This window comes from Phaethon aethereus (genome assembly GCF_964289735.1).
Source record: "Phaethon aethereus genome assembly, chromosome: 5".
Taxonomy (NCBI): domain Eukaryota; kingdom Metazoa; phylum Chordata; class Aves; order Phaethontiformes; family Phaethontidae; genus Phaethon; species Phaethon aethereus.
In genome coordinates, this window is record NC_138579.1 from 7,425,054 (window position 1) to 7,448,945 (window position 23,892).

Sequence of the window (23,892 nt, forward strand, 5' to 3'; positions counted from 1 at the left end):
TTGACACCAACGATGAGGACAAGGCTGAGGTACTTAATGCCTTCTTTGCTTCAGTCTTTAATATCCAGACCAGGTATCTGCACGGTATTCAGCCCCCTGAGCTGGAAGACTGGGATGGAGAGCAGAAAAAACTCCTCATAATCCAGGAGGAAGCAGTTACGGACGTGTTAAGCCACCTGGACACCCACAAGTCTATGGGGCCTGATGGGATCCACCCAAGAGTACTGAGAAAGCTGGCGGAGGAGCTTGCCAAGCCACTCTCCATCATTTATCAGCAGCCCTGGTTAACAGGGGAGGTCCCAGATGACTGGAGGCTTGCCAATGTGACGCCCGTCTACAAGAAAGTCCGGAAGGAGGATCCTGGGAACTACAGGCCTGTCAGCCTGACCTCTGTACCGGGGAAGATCATGGAGCAGTTTGTCTTGAGGGTGCCCACAGGGCATGTGCAGGACAACCGAGGGATCAGGCCCAGCCAGCATGGGTTCATGAAAGGCAGGTCCTGCTTGACCAACCTGATCTCATTCTATGACCAGGTGACCCGCCTAGTGGATGAGGGAAAGACTGTGGACGTTGTCTACCTGGACTTTAGTAAAGCCTTTGACAGCGTCTCCCACAGCATTCTCCTGGAGAAACTGGCGGCTCGTGGCTTAAACAGGTTTACTCTTCGCTGGGTGAGGAACTGGCTGGATGGCCAAGCCCAGACAGTTGTGGCGAATGCCGTTAAATCCGGCTGGCGGCCGGTCACAAGCGGTGTTCCCCAGGGCTCGGTTCTGGGGCCGGTCTTGTTCAATATCTTTATTGATGATCTGGATGAGGGGATTGAGTACTCCCTCAGTAAGTTTGCAGATGACACCAAGTTGGGTGGGAGTGTTGATCTGCTGGAGGGTAGGAGGGCTCTGCAGAGGGATCTGGACAGGCTGGATCGATGGGCCGAAGTCAAATGTGTGAGGTTTAATAAGGCCAAGTGCTGGGTCCTGCACTTCAGCCACAACAACCCCATGCAATGCTACAGGCTTGGGGAGGAGTGGCTGGAGAGCTGCCCGGCGGAAAGGGACCTGGGGGTGCTGGCTGAATATGAGCCAGCAGTGTGCCCAGGTGGCCAAGAAGGCCAACAGCATCCTGGCCTGTATCAGAAATAGCGTGGCCAGCAGGAGTAGGGAAGTGATCGTGCCCCTGTACTCGGCACTAGTGAGGCCGCAGCTTGAATACTGTGTTCAGTTTTGGGCCCCTCACTAAAGAAGGACACTGAGGTGCTTGAGCATGTCCAGAGAAGGGCAACGAAGCCCTTGTGTGAAGGGTCTGGAGTACGAGTCTTATGAGGAGCGGCTGAGGGAACTGGGGTTGTTCAGTGTGGAGAAGAGGAGGCTGAGGGGAGACCTTATCACTCTCTACAACTACCTGAAAGGGCGGTTGTGGCGACGTGGGTGTTGGTTTCTTCTCCCAAGTAACCAGCAATAGGACGAGAGAAAATGGTCTCAAGTTGCGCCAGGGGAGGTTTAGATTGGATATTAGGAAAAATTTCTTCACCAAGAGGGTGGTCAAGCATTGGAACAGGCTGCCCGGGGAGGTGGTGGAGTCACCATATCTGGAAGTGTTCAAAAAATGAGTGGATGTGGTGCTTCAGGACATGGTTTAGTGGGCATTGTGTTGTTGGGTTGGTGGCTGGACTTGATGATCTTGAAGGTCCTTTCCAACCTTAGTGATTTTGTGATTCTGTAATGCTATAAGCCATTGATGTCCCCTATCCTGGTTTCGGCTGGGATGAAGTGATTTTTTCTTCCCAATAGCTGGTATAGTGCTGTGTTTTGGAGTTGGTGTGAGAATATCTCTTTGGCCAGTCTGGGTTAGCTGTCCCAGCCATGCCCCCTCCCAGCTTCTTGTGCACCTCCTCACTGGCAGAGCATGAGAATCTGAGAAGTCTTTGACTTAGTATAAGCACTACAACTACTTAGCCACAACTAAAACTTCAGTGGTTTATAATCAACATTATTCTCATACCAACTCCAAAGCACAGAAGTATACCAGCTATTGGGAAGAAAAAATGATTCCATCCCAGCCAAAACCAGGACGTCCCCTTACATGCATTTGCTCAATTTTCTGCTTGTTTTCACTTCTTACTGTCAATTTCTTTATATTCCCATTTATTGTAGCTGCTTTTAATTTCCCACTAAGTGGATACTGTCATTTTAATGACTGATGCCTTCTTTCTCAATTGTGAGATATTTTAAGAACAAAAATGTTCTTAAATCTTCCTCAAATCCTCTTGACACTTTCTTGAGAAGTTGAATTAGCTCTTAATTTTCGTAGCCTTGTGAGATAAGCCTGTGTAAAGCATAAAATGTACATATTACATATTTACATACTTTAACACAAATTAATATTACATATTCACATACAAATTGGATATTACTTTGTTTTTCATGTGTGAGTGTAATCAAGTCACTTACTGCTCAGCAATCACCATGTCCCATAGTGTTTTTATGGAAACTGAGGTTGCTAGGATCATTGTTTCATTAGCTGGGTTGTAAGGAAGAAGCAAAGCTAAAATTAAAGCCCTTTTTTCCCTTCCCTCTCTTAATGTATTAGTTCATGCTACCTAATTGCAGGTCAGACATAAAAGAAATGAAGCCTTTACAGAAAAATTAGTAGAACAGTGCATGTTATTTTATTTTGCCCTATTGTCATTCAGTGTTGTGAGAGTACACCCAAAGGTTGCTGCAAGTATTTCACTAAATTTAGCAGCAGTTTACAGCTGTTTTCCTTTCATGTCCTCAGACTTCTGTGAGCAGAGGAAGTTTGTGGGGTTTTTGTTTCATTTCCATGGTCTGGATCCAGAAAACTTGACCTAGCTTCCACAAAGTAGAAGTTTATATATGGAGTATATCCATCTCAAAGTAGTGGATTTGTTTCATTTTTCATCGGGTTATTTTAATATATACAGGTGTAATTCTTATGAAACCTGTTCCCAGTGATTAGTGAAATTGCAGTCATCCATATATACCCTTTATAAATTATTTTTGGGGTGGAAATGCTGAAGTTCTTTTGTCTTTTTGTCCGTACTCTTGTTTACTTTATTGGTTTAGGGATGCAGAATTTGGAGAAAACCTGCCCTTGATAATGCAGAGTTTGGAAGATTTTCATCTGGGCTATTATGGAATTACTAACATGGCCCAGCTACAGTTTAGCAGGCTAGAAAACATGAAACTTCGATTTTTGCAGAGTAGGTGGTAGCAGCTTTTCTGTAGATTCATTCAAGCATTTTACAGTACTTTCCTTACATCCAGTCTTCACTGTGCCTTAAATCTGTGGGCAACGGTCTTCTCTGGTCTTGACCCCAATAAGAATGATATCCTAGCTTTAATTCTTGCCCTGGCTCCAAGATCCTTCAAATATTGAACAGCGACACTCTTCTGTACTGTGCCACCAGGCCTCACTTGTCTTTTACAAGACGAGGGCAGAGCAAGGTAACCAGCATGTGGAAGATATATGTCAGGTGATGGCCAGCAGCAAGTTCCACACTGAGGAAATTTCCTCCTCACTAGAAGCAATACCGATGATAATGATTGACCTAAGTCTTGTTCCTCAAGATGCCCAGGTTTTATTTAGGAGGATATTTTGTTTTAGTTACAGATGGCAGATAGGTAGATGAAATCAAACACACTGGCTTCCATTGTCACTGAAGCGGTCTGAAACAACATACATGTAATTCAGAAAGTTTGTGAGCTGCTTTTGCTTAAGAAAATGTTTTGCTGAAAAGGAATTCAAATCCATTAAAGATGTTTTCATGTGTTTACTCTTGCTATATTAGGAAACTACATCAGCCAAATTGAAGGACTTGAAGGTCTCCAGTTTCTGCAGGAGTTGGTTTTGGACCGTAACCGCATTAAAATGATTTCACAAGGTTTCCTTGCTAGACAGAATGGTCTTTTGACTCTTCATCTGGAGCAAAACCAAATACAAGAATTGAATAGTTTACAGCCTTTGGTAAAATTGCAGAAACTCTTTCTGGACTTCAACAGAATTCAAGTACAGTGTTAATGCTGTAGATTCAGTGGGCTAAATATGGTGGACTGTTTTCAGACAAAATTCCCATTTCTTTTATGGATTTGCCTGAGTAGAATTACCAGTATTTTCCCCAATATATATATACCATTTGCAAGATTTTTGAGAACTCCTGACATATGGTGAATTTTTTAACTTTTGAACAGGAATCATCTGAACTAGAAAAACGTCAAGTTATTCCCAGTCTTAAAGTGGTCTCAAAACACGGAAATCCAGTGAGTATATTCATTTGCACTGTTAAATAAACTAGATGTGTATTTCATTTTATACACTGCATATTTATTCTTTATAATCATTAAAACTATTAAGAATCTCTCTATAACCAGTTCATTCTGAAGTATCTGCTATTATTGTTTTAAGGCTGAAAGCTTCATAGTATGTGTGGTGATCACATTGCCTCACTGTGCCTGTCTCAGTGCTATACTGGGATCAGAAGGCACTCATCCTTCAGCATACTGTTCTTCATAGTGATGCAAGATAAATGTAAAATGTATGTGTTTGCATGAGTATGTTGCAGTGATGGGCTGTCCTTTCAACATTCCAAAGCAGGTCAGACCTGTGAAGAAAGATCAAAGAACGCTAAAGGGTTTCTGAAATACTTGATTTTCTTTTTAAAATGGTTCTATAGCAATCTTTTTGTTGTTTTGCACATCACTCCTTGAAAAAGTCCCGAAGGGAAATTTCAGGTTTCTTTTTTTCCCAGACATGCTTCTGTTTTTCCTTTTCTGAATAGTACTGCTGGTTTGCCTTTTTTATCCCTGGAAAAAAACTATTAGAACCCAGTAAAGAAAGACTCTAGCCCTTCTGATTTTATGAATACATATCTGTGGGACAGAAGACAGCTAACACTTTCACACAGTAGAAAAGGCTTTCCCGATAACCGTAAAAGGACAAGTGGAACTCAGTGGTGCCAAGTGTTTGAATGAAGTTTGTAGGATCTCAGCTTCATGTATTTAAGTATCTTAGCATTGCTGAGCTTTAAAGTAGCATCAAATATAAATGGAAACATATTTGTCATTGTTAGTTTTGAGAAAAAATGTGGCTTTCTAAATTTCACTTGAAAATATACTTCATATGGCATGTTTTCATAAATAAACCCTTGAAGATTAGGTGGAAAGTCCAAGTTCTAAATGCCCCTTAATTTCCTTTTACCATAAACCAGCAGTTTCTGGTATAAAGCAACAGCTAGAAACACAGGGAAGAGAGAAGGCAGGGACATGTTGGAGCAGTAGGACATATGGTGCAGTCATGTACTCTGTTTTCAGTGGTTGACTCAAAAGAATATTTTTGCACTTATGACATTTTTTAAACCAACTTTCAAAGGGTTGCACAAAGTGGGAAATGAACTGGCTTCTGAAAGGGATGATGAAATGGAAGGAGAATGTCAAGGAAACTGAATGTTACCCAGTAATGGCCAGAACAGTCATGCCTTTCACAACGAAAAAAGAAAAACAGATTCCTCTTAGGAAATTGCTGTTCCAGGGTTTCCTTCTTTAGAACTGCAGGCCTAGACTTTGTCCTGAAGGGGATCAAGGTGAGGGCTCTCCTATGCAACGTGGCATTAAGAGGTATGTCTCACAGTGTATTAGTAAGCATCAGTTAGTACCCACCACTGTGGTCCACATTTCAGATACCTTATCGCCTGTCATTTTCAAAAACATTGTATATTAAAATAGAAAAATATGCTGCCTGCATCTCAAGACTTGGCCTTCTGTGAGGCTGTTTCCTAGTCACGTCTCTGCAGGGCGCACAGCGTACTCAAATCCTCATATGTGCTGAGGGCCATGAGAAGCTGCTGTGGTCTGGGCTAACTTGATGAGGAAGGTATAAATTTGCCCACAGCATGCCACTTTATCAGCACAAAGTGTCAGTTATTCATGGGCACTTAAGGTTGAAAAATGTTGCTCAAAGGTATATAGTCATTTATGCACAGTTTGGATTCTGTTTCTAGGAGAGTAGCATTGGTGTAAGGTTTGGTTCAGACATTTACTGGTGTAGCTGAGATACTATCAGATTGACTTCATGGACAAGGACCCTGTTTCTGGGTTAATTTGTATTTTCTTTACACAGGGTTCTCTCAAGAAGAACTACTGTTCATTGCTTGTGTTTTGACTGCCAGTAAATGCAGAAGAGAGGATGAGAGCTGACTACCAGCCCCTGGAACAAGTAAAGCAAATGTTACTCAAATTCAAAAGATAATATTCATGTTACCTATAATGGCTGCCTAATGTCGTTATCATACCATTAAAATAGTTTTTTTTTTTTTTTTTCCTTCTAGATAAACTCTCTGAAGCAATCTCAGGTTTTGTAAAGTCAGGAAAAATAAAGCACATACTATCTGCTCCCTTTCTTCACCACAGCATTTAATGAGTATGATATCATATAACAGGTTCTTTCTATCATCCTGCCAGGAAGATGCCTACTATTTGTGATACCTTCATTGAGGTGCCTGTGATAGGCAATTGCAATACAAACCAAGCATTTAAAAACGATAAAAGACCCACTAGAGTCTCAGGCTCATCTATCTATAGATACAGATGACACCATAGATTTTATTGTTCAGAAGTGTGAAATTTACCCCCAGTAGTAACTTATACTTACCCTTAAGTTCCATGCTGCAGCAAATCCACTCATTTTTTCCAGCAGGGTTCACCCTCAATTCATATTCCTGTGCACTTACACAGCTTTCGGATAGTCTAGTCTACAGGTATAATGAGGTCATGGGGGGAAATTAAATTTGCAAGTGCACGTTTGAGGAACCAAATCCTCATACATAGGTTAAGCAGATGCACTACCAGTGTCATGCAAGTATGTCCATGTGGAACAAGAACAGAAGGAGCATAAGTACCCATACTTTCACAGAGTGTCTGTGTCTGATAATTTTTTCTAAAACTTTCAGAGGAACACAATTTTCTTACCTCATAATGTTACTACATAATGCAGTATCACAGCAATGCTGTGTCAATGTTTTAAACTGTAATTTCAAAGTGCAGTATTCACCGTTATAACTTCTCTGTGCATCTTTTCTTAGTAGGTGGGATTTTTGATATACCTGATTCCAATTTCTTTTCTTGCTGATAGTTATCTTCATAATTATTTTCAACTATAATTTGATAATGCAATATCATATTGTCTTGTCTTGAAAGATACTGTCTTGTCCCATTTGTATCCATTGGAAATACTTTAACACAGGTAATATTCTTCATTTTTTTCTTTGCCCATAGGCCTGGTGTTTTGTATTAGCGCTCTCTGTCCCTCCATCAAAGTACTTGTCTCCATTGCTGTGGTTCAGTCTTGCCTATCCCCATGCTTCTTGTTGGGAGTGAAGTCATGTCCTAATGCCTTGAGATGCAATTGCATACCATGAGCTGACCACTGTTACTCGTCATCAACACCCCTTTTTCACTGCCGTATTTCTAACTTTGCTACTCCTTTTATTGATAATGGGCTCCCTGGACAAGCTACCTTGTTGTTTTCCTCCAGACCTTGCCCTGAAATTCTCACTGACTATGGAACCAAAAGAAAGCTTCACAACAGTTGGGCATCTGCTGTGACCATTGTCTGTCACACTGACCAATTTTATTGCTCATTGTTTTCTTGTGCTCACCCATCTGTCAGTCTGTCTGCATTCATTGGTTGTGCCTCATCTCATTTTACAGTATAAATTCACTGGAACTGAGATTTTTAGTAGGATTCACTCTTAGGTTTCCAAAATGCAAGAATAACAATAACAACAGGAAGGAGTCAGAGAGGAGACTATCCCAGCACGTGTCTCCTACGAACAGAAAGTTCATTGTCTCTGTGGTTCTGTTTATCACTAAGACCTCCCTCACTAAAAGAGTTTGTTGTCCCACAGCAAACCTGTATTTTCTGTATCACAGCATGAAACTTCATCTGGAGATTTGTTTCATGAACAGAATTCTTTCCTTCCAGCTCAAAAGACTGCAGTATGCATTTTAACCATCAGTTTCCCCAGAAGGATCAATAGAGTAATGTAGACTAAGTTCCCACTCTGTGTTGTGCAAGCCAGTTCTCTCTTCATGACTCAGTTTCATATTTACAGAGCACAGAAATAGGTTTTTTTACACATCTGAAACATAAATACTAAGGATGATGAGAAGCATCAGGACGATCAGTTTTATTCTCCCGTCCTCATCAACCTGTTCAGCTTTTCCTCAAGCGTGTTTGCTTTATAGATATGAAACCCTACCAGTAGACACTTAACACCACAAGGTTATTCTACTGCAATTGTCTCCTTGAATTTTATACTGCCATGATGCTATCACCATGCCCAACCACGTCTAAACTGAGCTGTAAATACTACCCGATGCACTGAATCTAACCCCTTTGCTGTTATCTTATGCTTCCCACACCTATGGGTTCTGTCCTTATTGTATCCTTGTATAAATTTCTTGGCATAAGCTTTTTATTGTATAAATAAAGCCCTTTAGCAATATATTAGCTTCTAGGTGCTACCAGAATAAATGCTATTATTTGATACTGATATTAGTGGTATCATCGCTGTTTTGCCTGTTCTCAGTTTTGCCTGTTACCTCAGTCTTCACTTTGATAGTAGGTCACTGCTGAAACTAGATAGGTTAAACCGTGTACACTTGGGTTCTGTCTCAGAACTTCATCTGTCAAAAATGTGTTATCACAGATCTCTGTCTGGCTACATTAATATCTCTGTTTGCAGACTCAGGACCTTAGTAAGTTAGTGAAACACATTTTCCCACTTCAAGCCACAATGCTTGTATACAGAGTTCAAAGCACTTTTGGATTGAGTAATTTTATGTGTAAATGTTTTATTTCAAAACTGACCTGTGCTTTTATTCATTGGACATCACTTAAATAAAAACATGGCAGAATGAGTAAAGCAATAGAAGCATGTTCAGACTATATCTTTGGAGAAATCTCTGTTTTATATTCAGGTTCAGTGAAGATGTTATACCTCATTAGCTACAACAGAACTGAGCCATTTTCTCATTAGATCATTCAAGTGGAACAACACAAAAGATTTTTTAAGTTTGTCAGTTGGATTTTAGTTGTGCTTTTTAAAGTGCTTGTTAGAAAGCAAGAATTGAAACCGTATGGTATTGTTTAAGCTTAAAAAGTGCTTTTGATCTTAAGCTTCAAAAGAGATTTTCCCAGCAGAAAGTAAGCTAGCGCTTTATTTAGTACTGGTTTAGGTAGACACCAGAACACTCTGTACATAAGAATATTTTCTTTTTTCATGCTATTGATTAAATCTCTTTTAATGTTGTCACTGCTGAATTAGAGAAGATTTACAGGAGGCGATCGATTCCCATTGTCATTGTACTGTATGCAGTTTTAACAGAATTAATAAAATCAGCACAGACTGGCAAACAGCCTTAAATCAGTTGCTACAAGAAGTGGTGGTCACAAAGCAAGACTTATGAACTACTAAGTATTTTAAAATATTATAAAGATCCTTCCAAAGCTGAATTTTTATCAGTTCCCTACCAGCCATCCCCTGTAATGGGATTATATTTCAAAATCTATTGTTTTCCTTCTTTTTCAGTAAAAACAGCTTCAGTGCATTACAGTACCTTTGTTCTTGAAGTGGTTACAATTTTGTTTCAAGCATTTGAGTTTTGTAGCTACTGGTGCTTTTTAATGTACACAACTTGCGTAGCTTCTGTGTTTGACAGCTTATCTAGAAAACAGTAGTCAAACCTTAAGCTCACAACAGTAATTTGAAGAACTGATCCTGCAGTTCTTTACTAACAAAAAGTTGGTCGCTACTGTTTATATTACTGCGAAACAAAAAATATATTTCTATTATAAAGACCAAGATATATAATCTTTATTTTTGTTTTTCCTTTTCTTTTCAAGGGTTTTCCAGTTGCAAATCTCCAGAGGACTCTGGATTTCCAGCACTGCTGTCACCGAAATCGGGAATAAACCTGAATCCCTATTGATGACCTTCCATGCCGGGGCTTTCTTCACTCGGGTGTAGTGTATCCCCAGTTCCATTCCTCCAACCTTGATTGCAGTATAAGTTGTTAACAGTACCTAGAATGGTCCCCTCCACTTTTCCTGCAGTGGTTCAGAGTTCCAAGTTTAAAGATCACTTGGCTGATACTGATGTACAGGCGTATCCAAGGCAAGTGATCTAGTCAGCACAATGTATCTCCAAAGTGCTCCAAGGACTTTTCCTAAAGAAATTAGATACACTTTCAAATCAGTTTCACCAGCTACCTTCATATCCCCTGGGATTAAAGGAGTCTGGTACAGTTTACCATACAGGACTTCATATGGACTTATACCGTCTCTTGATCTTGGTTGGATCCTGATTCTCAAGAGAGCTAGTGGTAAAGCCTGTGGCCACTTCAAAGATGTTTCCTGACAAATTTTACTTATTTGTCTTTTCAACATTTGATTCAATCTCTCAATTTTTCCACTCAGTTGTGGCCTCCAAGGGGTATATAAGTCCCATTTTATACCCAAAATTTTACTGATCTGTTGAACTACATCTGCCACAAAGTGTGGTCCCCTATCAGAAGACATTCCCAATGGCACTCCAAATCGTGGTATTATTTCCTTCAACAACACTTTAACTACCTCTCTAGCTTTGTAGGTGCGGTAAGGGAAGGCCTCCGGCCATCCAGAAAATGTATCAATTAGTACTAATAAATACCTGTATCCATTCTGACTGGGTAACTCAGAGAAATCAATTTGCCAGTAATCTCCTGAAGAATTTCCTTGTTTTATCATTCCTAGAGGTGGCCTCTTTTGGTTCATGGGGTTATTTTTAAGGCAGATCGGACATCTAGCTATTATTGATTTAACTATTCCTGTCATTCCTACACATACTACAGATGTTTTTAAACTTGAAACCATAGCATCTACTCCCCAGTGTGTTTGTTCATGTTTTTCCTTTGCGAGTTCTGTCATAATTTGTGGGGTTACTATCACCTGATTTTTTGTTTTACTGGTACTAGTACAAGGATACCTCGTTCTGCGGCCTCTTTTGCAGCTTTGTCTGCCAATCGATTACCTATATTTACAGCCGTCTGACCAAATTGATGAGCTTTACAATGCATTACCGCCACTTCTTTCGGTCTCTGCACATCTTCCAGGAGTTGGAGAATTTCTTCTTTATACTTTATTGATGTTCCTTGGGCTGACAGCAATCCTCTTTCTTGCCAGAGGGCTCCATGAGCATGGATCACACCAAATGCATATTTAGAATCAGTCCAAATATTTACCCTTTTTCCTTCTGCTATTTGTAGAGCCCGTCTTAATGCCACCAATTCTGCTTTCTGTGCTGAGGTACTTACAGGTAGTGTCCTTGATTCCAATACCTCAAAGGTGGTGATGACAGCATATCCAGCCATTCGTTTTCCTTCTCGTACGAAACTGCTTCCATCTGTATATAGCTCCAGATCAGGGTTTTCTAGGGGTTCATCTCTCAGGTCTGGTCTGCTGGAATAAACTTGTTCAATGGTTCACAAACAGTCATGTTCTAAATTTCCTGTTGGATTCTTTGTTGACAAGAATATCGCTGGATTAACAATCGGTGTGGTTTTCAATTCCACATCATCTTGTTCCAATAGGACAACCTGATACTTCAGCATTCTGCTGGGGGATAGCCAGTGACCCCCCTTTTGCTCTAGAACAGTTATTACCATATGTGGTACATACACCACCATCTTTTGACCCATGGTCAATTTTCGAGCTTCTTGGATCAGCAATACTGTTGCTGCCACAGCGCGTAAACATCCTGGCCATCCTTTACTCACGTTGTCAAGTTGTTTAGAGAAGTACCTCACTGGTCGTCTCCAGGGTCCCAGCCATTGCGTCAGCACTCCAAGAGCCAGATGTTGCCTTTCATGTGCAAACGACTCAAAAGGTTTGGTCACATCAGGTAGTCCCAGAGCAGGTGCCATCATTAATGCCTTTTTCAGTTCTTTGAATGATTTCTGACATTGAGGTGTCCAAGTCAGATACTGATCCTTGGATTCCTTTAAAGTCTCATACAGTGGCTTTACATACAATCTATAATCCAAAATTCAAAGTCGGCACCGCCCAATCATTCCCAGAAAAGTTCTCAATGCTTTCGGGCTACTTGGTTCAGGAATTTGACAGATAGCTTCTTTTCTTTCATTTCCCAGTTGTCTCTGTCCTTGGGATATTTCAAATCCCAAATTAATTACTGTTTCTTTTCCTATTTGTGCCTTATTTCTGGAGACTCTATATCCTCCTTGGCCTAGGAAATTTAGTAAACTGATAGTAACTTCGAGACATTCTTCTTTGCTTTCTGCTGCAATCAAGATATCATCCACATATTGTAGCAGAACACTTCCCCTTTGGTCCTGTCTCTTCCATATCTCTAATTCTGTGGCCAATTGATTCCCAAATATCGTAGGGCTATTTTTGAATCCTTGTGGAAGTACAGTCCATGTCAATTGGGTCTTTCGCCCTGTGGCCAGACTTTCTCACTCAAAAGCAAATACATTTTGGCTGCCTATATCTAGAGGTATGCAGAAGAAGGCATCCTTTAAATCTAGTACAGTAAACCATTTATGTTCCTCTTTCAAAGAAGTCAGTAAAATATATGAATTAGCCACTACTGGGTGTATATCTTGGACTATCTGATTTATAACTCTTAAATCCTGAACTAATCAGTATTCCTTGCCTCCGGATTTCCTTACTGGTAATATGGGAGTGTTATATTCTGATTCACACTACCAATAGTCCATATTCTAAAAATTTTGTAATCAACCCCTTTAATCCTTTTCGAGCCTCCCACTTAATAGGATATTGGTTTTGTCTTACCGGTTTGGCTCCAGGTTTTAAAATCATCTTTACCAGCTCTGCCAGTTTAGATCATCCCAGAATTCCACTAGCCCAGACCAAAGGAGTAACTGCATTTTCCACTTCTTCTGGAATCTGTTCTTCCCTGTAGGAATCCTGTAACATAAACACTCTTGCCTCTATGGCTTTTGATTCTGGTATTAACAATTTGATTTCTCCATCTTTGAAAGTTATTTGTGCATCTAATTTACTCAATAGATCTCGTCCCAACAAAGACAGTGGACATTCAGGCGTATACAGAAACTCGTGAGTTACCCATTGTTTTCCCAATTTAAACTTTAATGCCTCTAAAAATGGCCAATTTTCCTTCCACCCTGTTGCACCAACAACATCTTGTGACTAAATTTCCCTTTACATGTATACAATACTGAGTAAGTAGCTCCAGAAACTCTATTTCTTCATTCCCTAGCTTCAATGTAACCAGACATTCAGCTAGGGTTGATTCCCCCAGTCCTCTTCATAGTTCTTCATCCAGAGTCATTAATTTAATTGCCTGGAGAGCCGGATCTAATTCTCCTGCCTTAGGATATTCTCTTTTCCAGTGCCCATGCTTCTTGCAAACAGCACATTGATCTTCTGCTAATCGGGGCTTATTTTCCTTCTCTCTCCCATATTCATTCCTCGTCCTCTCCCTCTGCCTATCCTGTTATTCCCTGCCAAAACTGCTAGTAGCTTTCCACCCCTTCGGGCTTGCCTCACCTATTTTTCTTTTTCTTTATTGTTATATACAGCCCAAGCAATTTCAAGCATTTTACCTTAGCCACCCTTTCGGGATCCTCCCGATAGGTACCTGCAGTCTCTTTCCATGATCTTAAATCAGTAATTGAAAAAGGAACTTTCACCACTACTGTTTCGAGTTCTCATCACATTTTCCCTTTTTCACAATCTTTACCATGGGATCATACAGATGTATTCCACACTGTCTCTGCCATTCTGGATGATTTTGTAGTGTAAAGAATAAATCAACATAAGCCATTTCTTCCCATTTACCCTCCTTTTTACAAAACAACATTAATTGCAAAATGGTGTTATATTGCAATGTCCCATTTTCTGGCCATTTCTCCGCACTGTCCAACCTATACATTGGCCACCAATGATTGCAATACTCAATTAATTGCTTCCGAGTCAGAGGATCACCTCCCATATCTTTCCAATGCCTCAAAATACATCCCAAAGGTGTTTTTTTTTGTGGGATAGATCTTTTATTCGGAAATGTTCCCATCTTCCTAAGACTAGCGGGTGTGATTGTGTACTATCACAGGCACTAGTCGGAGGGACCCCTACTCTCCTCGAGGGTCCCTCTGGATCTTCTAGCCCCCTGCTAGAAATCCCTCAACCTCCTTACCTGGGCCCCTAGCCCAACCTTGCGAGGCTTTCGCCGCGTCTTATAGGCAGACATTCCTTGTGAGGGTGTCGTACCCTCACCTTTTCCAGAGGTACCTTTCAGCCCTACTCTGCGTAGCTTTCGCCGCGCCTTATGAGCGAGCTAGCGGGACTCGAACCCACGTTACTTCAATCCTTTAAAGAATGCCTTATTACCTTTCCAGGGGACTTGCTCAGAATTCTTCGGTCCGGGGATCAGAGGTTCTCCCCGAGAATCCCTCGGTGCCGGCTGGAGGTCCTGTGATCCCACGGATCCATTGAGATTCACAAGCAGTGTCCCACCTGGGTCACCAAAACTGTCACCAAAATCGGGAATAAACCTCGTAACACCAATGTAGTGCTAAAAGGCAGGCATTCTTTATTCACGGCGCTGGGAACACGGGGGATAGCTCCTCCTAAATCGTGTTCATCGATCGGTTCAAAAATCAAACATTTATAGGCAAGATTAATACATATTCATCAAGTGTCCATACAATGATTGGTTAAGGATTCCTCGCCTACCATGTAAATGACCACGCATGCTCACTATAATTTCTTGGGATTTTACTTCCTTAATCTTTTGAGTCGGAGGGTTTCTTGAGTGGGTGGCCTCTGAGTCGGTGGTCGCGATCTCCCCCTGCCGGAATTACCTTTCCTTCTAAGTTCATTTAAACTTGGCAACACTAAATAGATCTTCACGGGCTGTCGGTCCAATATGCAATAATTCACCCCACAGTCCTTTGTTTTAAGACAAGACTATAGAATGAATAATTACCCACCCACCGGACCGTAGAACTGACCAAGGTGTTCCTTCTTTCTGACTACTTGTTATTAGAACAAAACATAATACCATGATCACAATGTTACACTTAACTCCTTGATAATTAAATCAAGATGGGAAGGGTTAGGTGGGTTCTCGAGCAGCATTGCTGGTGCATAATGTTCTTAGAGTTACAACTTGCTACAAATTCACAAACCTATTTTCTAACCTATTTTATTTTAATTCCCTTCCACCTTGGTTACACTGCCAACAAACTTTACAAGACATAATCCTCTCAGAATAACAAATGGGACTCTGAATGAAAACATTAACCATTTATTTGGCTTTGATCTTATATTTGGTCATGAACTTGAAGAGCCTCTACTGAATAAGTCACATGAAAGTAAGCATAAACAAACAAGATTACGAATTCCTGCATACCTAACATAGTTATACTCCCTCATGCTACCTATTATATGGCCATATGAAGCATTTTTAACAAGGACATTTTTATCTTTCCTGGGTATCTTGCAAGTCTATAAGTTTCTCACAGCCTTCCCAGAGCTGGAAAGTGTGTTTTCTGGGGGAATATATATCTTTGCGAGTTCTTCACCCTAGGATGGATCTTCAGTCTGAATGAATTCAGTCTGAATCATTGATAGAAGAATTAGCCTTTCAGTGCTTTCAAAAGCTTTGGGTTTGTTTGTTGTCTTTTTAAAATTTATTAACTAATTTCAGTTTGTAAATTAAAGTTTTAACTATGGTAGGAACTGAAAGAAGATGATGTAACATTGTTCTGGTGAGGAAAATTAAGAAGAAGAATTGAGTGCAGTACTTGGCCATATTTGCCAATGAAAAAGAGAGTGCTAATTAGAGGCTTGTTCCCAAAGATACTTCTCCACAACCACCTTCAATAGTTATTTACATATGCATAGAGGTGATAGGAATAGTTTCCAAAGGAACATATCTTTTTGGTGATTAATATCACCAAACCTCTAGAGAGGAAACACTTTAAATAAACCTGATTTAAACCATGCTGACTCAGATGTTACAGATGAGAAAGCAGTGGTCAGAGGAAGTGATGTTACTCAGTATGACTGATTCATACAGAACTAAATTCCCCATAGCCTCAATCTAAGCTGGCCTCTTTACAGGACTGGATTCTACCTTAACTGCATACTGTCCAAGATCTTTTTACAGGCATTTTATTTAAAACGTGGGTTTTTTCTGGCTTAAAGCAGCATGTATGTTTTTTTCCCCATGTTACAGATTAATCCTCACACATTAAAAAAAAACCCGACAAATGGAGACCACGTATTTTTAAATAATGTAGAGGAGATGCTGTAGCAAGCATCTTCTATCAGTAGCTATGTTGGCGTTTCCTCACATGCTACATGTGCTTTGATCTTTTCCTACTTCTCTCAGCTTGTTGTAACATTACAAAACTATGCATAGTGTCTGGGTGGTTCCAATTTAATCTTACTTTTTATGAAATCCAACAGGCTAAAATTAGAACAACACAGCAAAGGCGCCCGGATAGTAAAAAAAAAAAAAAAAATTGCCTCTGATTAAGCAACACTGGTCATGTCATCCCAGATCGGATGAAGTAGTATTTTAGGACAAATCAGGCCTTTTTTAACCTTTCCCCTCATGGCATCACTTCAGGTAGAATTAAAACTATTTCAGTGTCTTAACAGCATAATTCTTACCTTAGTGTTGTTAGATTTCTTTGAAGTAGTATCTTCCCTACATTTCTCAACTTAGAACGTATTTGTAGCATCTCTTCGCATTTTTCAATTAAGATACTGATATTTACCTATTAATTTCTATGTTAGTTTGATTTTTTTAATAATGAGAAATTCTGCACACAACCCTAAAGTAAAAATGAAACAAGAATGCTGCTATGTGATACTTTTCAGTATTTATGTTTACAGGATCCGTGTTTAATTAGTACCTTTTTGAACTTCAGGGAAGAGTCAGTAATACATCAAAGCAGGAAGACTACAGTAATCATTTAAGCTAAATTTATAGTTGCATTCCATCACCAGAAAGCATATGAATGCATGCATTTCTTTCTTAATCTTTGGTAGTCAAGAGTTAGTTTGTATGGTAATGTAACTTCAACTCGGACTGTTATCTATATAGGAAGATCCTAGTTTCCTGAGTCCAAAAGATTTTAAGGTTGCTTCAGGTCTTTTGACAACGCTCTTTCAATGCCCAAAGTCAGTCCACTGTCCTTTGCTCCACTGATATTCAAGGTACCGTGCAGCATGACATTTCTTAGGACAGCTAATATTCAATTAACAATTTTGTGCTAGTGAGCCCCTACAACATATGGAAATTTTGTATGAAAATTAACAGTGGAGGACACAGTGTGAGTGGTTGGTGGATGCATATTAAGACAGTTACCTAGGTTTGTGTGTGACCTCATTAATCATAACATGTGTGTATGATTTTTGTTAGTAACTTAAATTTCCTGCCAACTAATCTATTCACGTGAAGTCTATGTATAATATATATTTCCCTTGAAAGTTTAAAGCACATGTATTTTTCCTTTATTATGATTAGGAGGAGAAACAACCCACACAGGAAGGCAAAGCTCTGAAAAGACGGAGTTTCACCTCATTTTATTTCAAAAAGTAACAAATGGATTTACTTGAATTTTCCCATTCTATGAGAGCTGCTAATGCAGTGTTTAGTGTACAAAGGCATATGCTGTTTAATGTACAAAAGGAAGAGTCTGAATCCTTGCTTAATGTGCAGAACAACTTCGCTTTACCACTGGAGTCTCCACTACAGTCCCCTGCTTAAAATGGATCAAATTTGTTTGCCTTTCTGAATAGTAAGATCTTCCAGGCTTCATTTTGTTCAGTTTCAGGTAGTATAGTTGTAAATTATATTTCAACAGAAGGCAAATTCTACCAAGAAGAGAGTATTAAAAAAATGTAACTGGCACTCGAATGGAAACACCTGTGTTTTAAGGGTCTTGGCTTTTTACCCTTTGATAGCACAAAGCAGTAGGCAGTCACTCCATCCATCAGCTGCTTGTAGATGAGAGTGATGATAAGATAATACATTATTATCTTACAAGTTCTTTCAGATCACATTCTAGGACACACGCTCCCTAGTATTAGGTCAGTACTATTTTCATGTTATCAGAACTGGGACAGAGTTAAAAGCTTTCTCTTTATACAGAGAAATCAACAAGTTGGACTGCAGTTAAAAGATGCAACAGGAAGTTTATGAACGATTAATGGCATTTTTCTCTGCTTGTCATTTATGAATCACCTGTTAGTATGGGGAATATGATAGCTGATTTTCAGTAGGATTAAAACTAGTAAGATATTTAGGCCTCGCAGGGCTAACAGAGCAATACCTAGGTGTGTTTACAAATCTGATCCTAAGAGAATTCAGTATTTCATCTTCTTTGTAAGTAATCTCAATAAAACAAAAAAGTTCTAAAAATGCTTGTAGAGGGATGTTCTGAAGTACATGGTGAAATCTTGGCTTGTCTGTATTAGCAGTAGATTTCCAAGTTACTTAAGCAAAGTCCTGATTTCATCCCTGAAGGGTACATAAAGTTACTGTCATGGGAGTGCATGATAGGGCTGAATATCATGTTATTAATGTATTAAATCTGTATTATTATGATTATTACTTCTCTAAATTACTAGATTTTTTTAAAACAAAGTCTCTGTGGTTTGACTTGGTATTTTTTCTAGCCTGTCCACATTAAATCAACCATAAGAGTCAAAAGAACTGTGAAAATTAGAGAAATTCTGAGAAAAAAATCTTCCCGAGGATTGCTCTGCAGACTTAAGTGGTGTTATTGAAGGGAGAATTTGGCCATTTGTACTTTTATTGTAATATGGTGATTGTGAATGTGTAATGAATATGAAATATCAATTATGTAATGAAATTCTTTAATTCAGTGAAGCAATCATTTACGCACATGCAGAGTATCTGGATCCCATGGGACTCAGAGATCCCTTTGGCTTGTTCAGTTTTCTTGGTATAAATCAGCAATAAAATCTCAGAATTTAATTTACAAGAAGTCTGAATTCAATATGATTTCTTCAGATTTGCACTGGAAAAACGAAGGGCAGAGCCTGATCTCTCCACCTTTACTATACAGTGGGTTGGTCCTTCTTCCAAGAGCTTTATGATCTGAATTAGTTAGTCTTCCTTTTTACTAAACTGGGAAAATATAATGGATTATATTATAATGAATTTTAATGTAAAGGTGAGGAAGAAAAAGCAGAAGTACCTCTCACATCAAGGTTCTATGCTAGTAAATTTACTGTGCAAGATTTTGTTTTGCTGTTCAGAATCACAGTTTTAAATAATGGCAAAAATTGCCACTTCACTCTATAATAGATGCAGTTACTGTATCTATAGAACCTTTCTCATATATCTCTGTGTGTGAACTGATGCAAGGAAGAGCAATGGAACTACCTCTGAATGTAATTATGGACTTCATTATTCCATCTATTTTTTGAAAAATACATTTCACTTTTCATATATTTTTTAAAATACAGGATATGGGGTATAGTGTAGAGGGTTTTAAAAATATACTGGTATACAAAATTATAAGCAGGTTATATATATGCTGATTTCTAATAAAATTATAAGTATGTTGAAAGTAAATGTTGATAACTTACCATGTTACTATGAAATTAAAGTTCTTAGAAGACTTCAGAGTATTCTCTCTAATACAAAAGCTTACTTCCAGACTTGATAAATTTTTCATAGCATTCACTTCACGTATCAGCTCAAATTAAATTACTACTGGAGTTATTGTGGTTTTTTAATTTAATAGTTTGAGTTTCTATGCTTAGTTTGGAACCATCATCAAATTGCTATGAATGATATGATTTAATTTTTATAATTAAGACATTATCATACTCATACCTTTTTTTGTTTGTTTCTCCCAGGTCATTCGAAAGAGGGCTTAGTATTAATTACATTTACAAGGACATGGCAGGCAGTAAGTGTGAAATTTGTTCCCAGACCACAGACACCCACGTTGTGGTCAGATCCCCTTCCTGGCTGGTAAGTTTTTGTCTCGCGTGCGGTTTGCAGGACAGCCACGAGGTGTCTTTGTTGTACCGCTGATTTTCTACATCAGGGCTACTAAGACATGCCGTGAGTACATCGGGTAAGGGAGACTGCCCCCTCACCTAGCCGGGTTATGGCAGATTTGCACCAGAGTAAATCAAAGACTTAAATCCCATTCTTGAAATTTCAAGGCAAGTGAAGACCATTTGCAGTGTTGCAGAGCTCAGTGCGGGTCTGTAAGAGCAGCACAGCCTTTGAGTCAGCTTTGGTTTGTTTTCTGATTAATTTGGAGCCCTGACTTCTTGGGAAATGGGTCTGAGTGTGACTGGTGTGGATTGTGTACAGATGACCTGGATCACCTTGCATCTAAAGGTCACTGCCTGGCTGTCACCTGCTAGCAGTCAGGTTTGTTCATTGCAGGAGAGCTAGAGGGACCTGAGCAAGGACACAGGAGTGTCAGGGAAAACAGTTTGTACCTCTAAGGTGACCCCCAAGGAGAGAGAAGCATATGTGTAGCTGATGGAGCCAGAAGGAACAACACAAAAGAGAAGATAGCCCCTTATGAGTGAACTGGTTGTAGAAGTATTATGTGGAGGAAAAAGAAGAGTAGGACTGCTCACGCAGCATGTGGTACTCATGGCCTTGTGTTACTGACCTCTGTACTAGACCAGTCCCAGCCCTCCACATATAACAACTGAATTTTAAGGCAAGACTGAACAGTCGGCCTTAACTAGGGATAAGGGGAGAGGAAAGGGATGGGAGCGCGCTCAGATAGCTCTCTGCAGAGACTGCTCAGTGCAGCTTTTTGCTCTTGTGCTCTCTGTGTAATTTTGAACCCTACAGAAAGCCCCTTGTATAATCCTGAGTAGAAATATCCTGTGTCTTAAAGCAGACAAAGTTTCCTAAAGGACTTGGAGCTTCTGTGGCATGCTACCTCCATCTGAGATGGAGAGCACTGCTCTGCCAGCCTGTTACAGGTAAATAGCTTTCATTTCTGTAGCCTGTAAAAGCACAATGTGGTGAACATGAAATTAGAAATATATGTGTACCCCCTACAGCTTTACTTTTTTTTAATTCTCTGTACTTATCTATGCTTGTGCATGATATTCTTTCAAATTTCCATTTCTCTCAGGGTTTTTTAATTCCACCTTTGCCTATTGCCAGGGCTTTTTAAAGTGTAGAATTTTATAATGGAAGCATATTTCCATTTGGGGGGCTAACTGCACTCCTTTTAAACATGCTTTCAGCTCTCCTGGTTTAGCAAAAATTTTCCTTTGCAAGTAATAGTATAATTAAAGACAGTTAAATGCAGAAGCACCATAAATATACAGGGCACTCACATTACAAAGCTTTTAGAAGAGATGTCTTCGTGTCTAGAAGACATAGTTACAACACTGGAGCATGTATGTGAGTTCCAGGAAATACAGATTCAGGCTATGAGAATTTTCATAGCATTTAGGTGTTGTCTCCCAAAATTAAGTTGCAAGATTTAATACCATTTTGTTTGCTTTTGATTCACACACCTTGCACAGAAAGAGCAGCGCTAACAAAGTGTGGCAAAGGGGCAGCAGTAGGTCCTATTTCTGTGCTTCTGCCATATTAGACACTGGTTTTCTGGTATAAAATTCAAGGTTATTATGAGATTCTGTAATTGCCGTTGGAGCTCACAGGATGATGGACATCTTCTCATCCCCACTGACCTGTTTATGTTCATGCCAAGCAGCTCGACCGCAGTGGAGAGGCAGTAGTGGGGTATCACCACTCTCAAACTTGCCAGTGCAGACCCAGACATAAGCGGTCAAACAGCCCACAGACAGTTCAGCAGGAAGACTATAATTAGTTTACTGACAAGAAAAGGGATAAACCTTCAAGTAAAATCCCAGACAAGGATTTAAAGGCTTGCAACAGAGACATGATCAGTTCTTTGGCTGGATGCACCCAGGATTGTCTGCATTTACGTATCCATCTCTTCTGTGGGAAGAATCTCAGAAGAAAGCAAGCCTTCTTGAAGCATCTTTGTTGAATCTCACTCAGCAGGTTTACTTCCACTGCCGAGAATGGAATTGCTGCTGCATACACCATTACTGATTTTGGCCCAGTGAACTCTAGTGGTGCTACAGCAGAGAAGTTTCAATCCCATATATGCACTGAAATCGATGGGATCTTTTGCCTGATAAAAGGATGCAGGAGTGGTCCTTAAGTTTTTTTTTTCCTGACTCTAAAGAACAGTGAAATCTCTCTTCAGTATAAACACCATTTGCATCCAGGTTTGTTGCATACATTCCCTGTAAAGTACAAAATGAAAGCTAAGAGCCTGAAGAACACAGACAGATCTGCTACAGAGGCCTCGCTTCTGCAGCTGTCCCCTGGGCAGAACTGTGAATGCAGGAGTCTTTTTGTATTGCCTTCTTATTTAATTTTGTATAAAGTTGATCGTCAAAAAACAGCAAACAAGACTTTGAATCTCCCCATCTGTGCATGCATGCAGACATTTAAAAAGTACTGGTACTGCACCATTTCAATAGCTTTTGCCTGCAAAGTGTCACACTTTTCATCTACCATTTAATTCTCCTAAATGGATGTTACTCTTCTTCCCATTATGGATCTCCGTTGCCTCTGTGAAACATCATTTGCATAAAAGGAACTGAATAATTGATAGAGGATGTGAGCAAGAGCTAGCACACAGCTTGGTAGGGGTTTGCTGGTAATCCCAGCGAGTCCAACACATAGCTCATAGCTTGTTTAATGGGATGGAAACTGGCAGGGTTTCCTTGTACCTCTGCTACAGAACTCATAGCTGCTGCATGACCTCCTTGTACTTAGCTACTTTTCTTGTTGATCTCGCTGCTCTTTTCCTCCATTAACGGGAGAATTCTTAAAGGAAGTGATACAGTATGCTACAATTTGTGTTCACGTACACCATCAAATACTACCGCATTTGAGATCTGGCGCGCTTATTCTATTGCTTTTATAAAATAAAAAGGAACAAAAATCTTAAATGGATCGTAATATTAAAGGCAAAGTCTGGGAACAGCTTTCATTTACAAGTTTGTTTGATCTTGAATTCAAACCTGAGTTTGATCTTGGAGCTAGGTGGTTGGGTTTTTTCCATATTAAGATTTTTTTTAAAAAAAAAAGTCTATTAAGACTGTACAGCTCAAACTATTGCAGATTTTTTGCTATTGTTCTGTAACAGAACAATATTCTGTTTCATTTTATACTGAAAGTCTTCTGCATTTTAGATGTCTTCACTGAGTGGGATGACTGTCAGAATGAATATCTATATTTCTGAAAAGAGGTAAAGCCATAGAAGTAATATCTTGTAAATAAAATATGTTTGGCAGTTGTCTGAAAAAATATCTAAAAATAAACTAAAATAAAATAATTTTTCTTTTAGAGTTTTCCACCATTTTAAAGTATATATTTTTTAATGATAAGCAACAGTATTGGAAGCAGCCTGGAAACAGCTGGAACGATTAGTATTTTGTTTGGTGAGGGAGCTGTCTCAGCTGCTCTGACAAGCAAGCTGCCATTTTCAGTGTAATCACTTTTGATTCTAAAGCACTTGCTTTGCTTTTAACTTTGTGCAAATCCCTCTTGATATTTCTCTTTTTAAAGTAGATGCATTTCCATATGTCCATAAAAGTTTCCCTGACAATTCAGCATGCTGATCAGAATGACTTTCCTTACTCCTGTTGAGTGATTTGTGAAATGAGCCTGCTTTATTAAGTGTACATGTACATAATGTAAAACATACTTATTATCCTCAACCACTGCACAGATGTTTTTGTGCTGAAAGGAGACTCAAA

At 39.5% G+C, this 23,892-nt stretch overlaps 1 protein-coding gene across 1 annotated transcript in view; it reads left to right on the forward strand.

Moving 5' to 3' along the window:
- LRRC9 (leucine rich repeat containing 9) overlaps positions 1 to 23,892 on the forward strand; it is a gene marked incomplete at both ends in the record, with an annotated part of 75,097 nt that overhangs the window by 30,586 nt on the left and 20,619 nt on the right. The window contains 6 exon segments of the mRNA XM_082000967.1: positions 3,084 to 3,220; positions 3,809 to 4,026; positions 4,209 to 4,277; positions 5,560 to 5,630; positions 15,325 to 15,428; positions 19,960 to 20,077. Of these exon segments, the coding sequence (XP_081857093.1) occupies positions 3,084 to 3,220; positions 3,809 to 4,026; positions 4,209 to 4,277; positions 5,560 to 5,630; positions 15,325 to 15,428; positions 19,960 to 20,077 (717 nt within the window).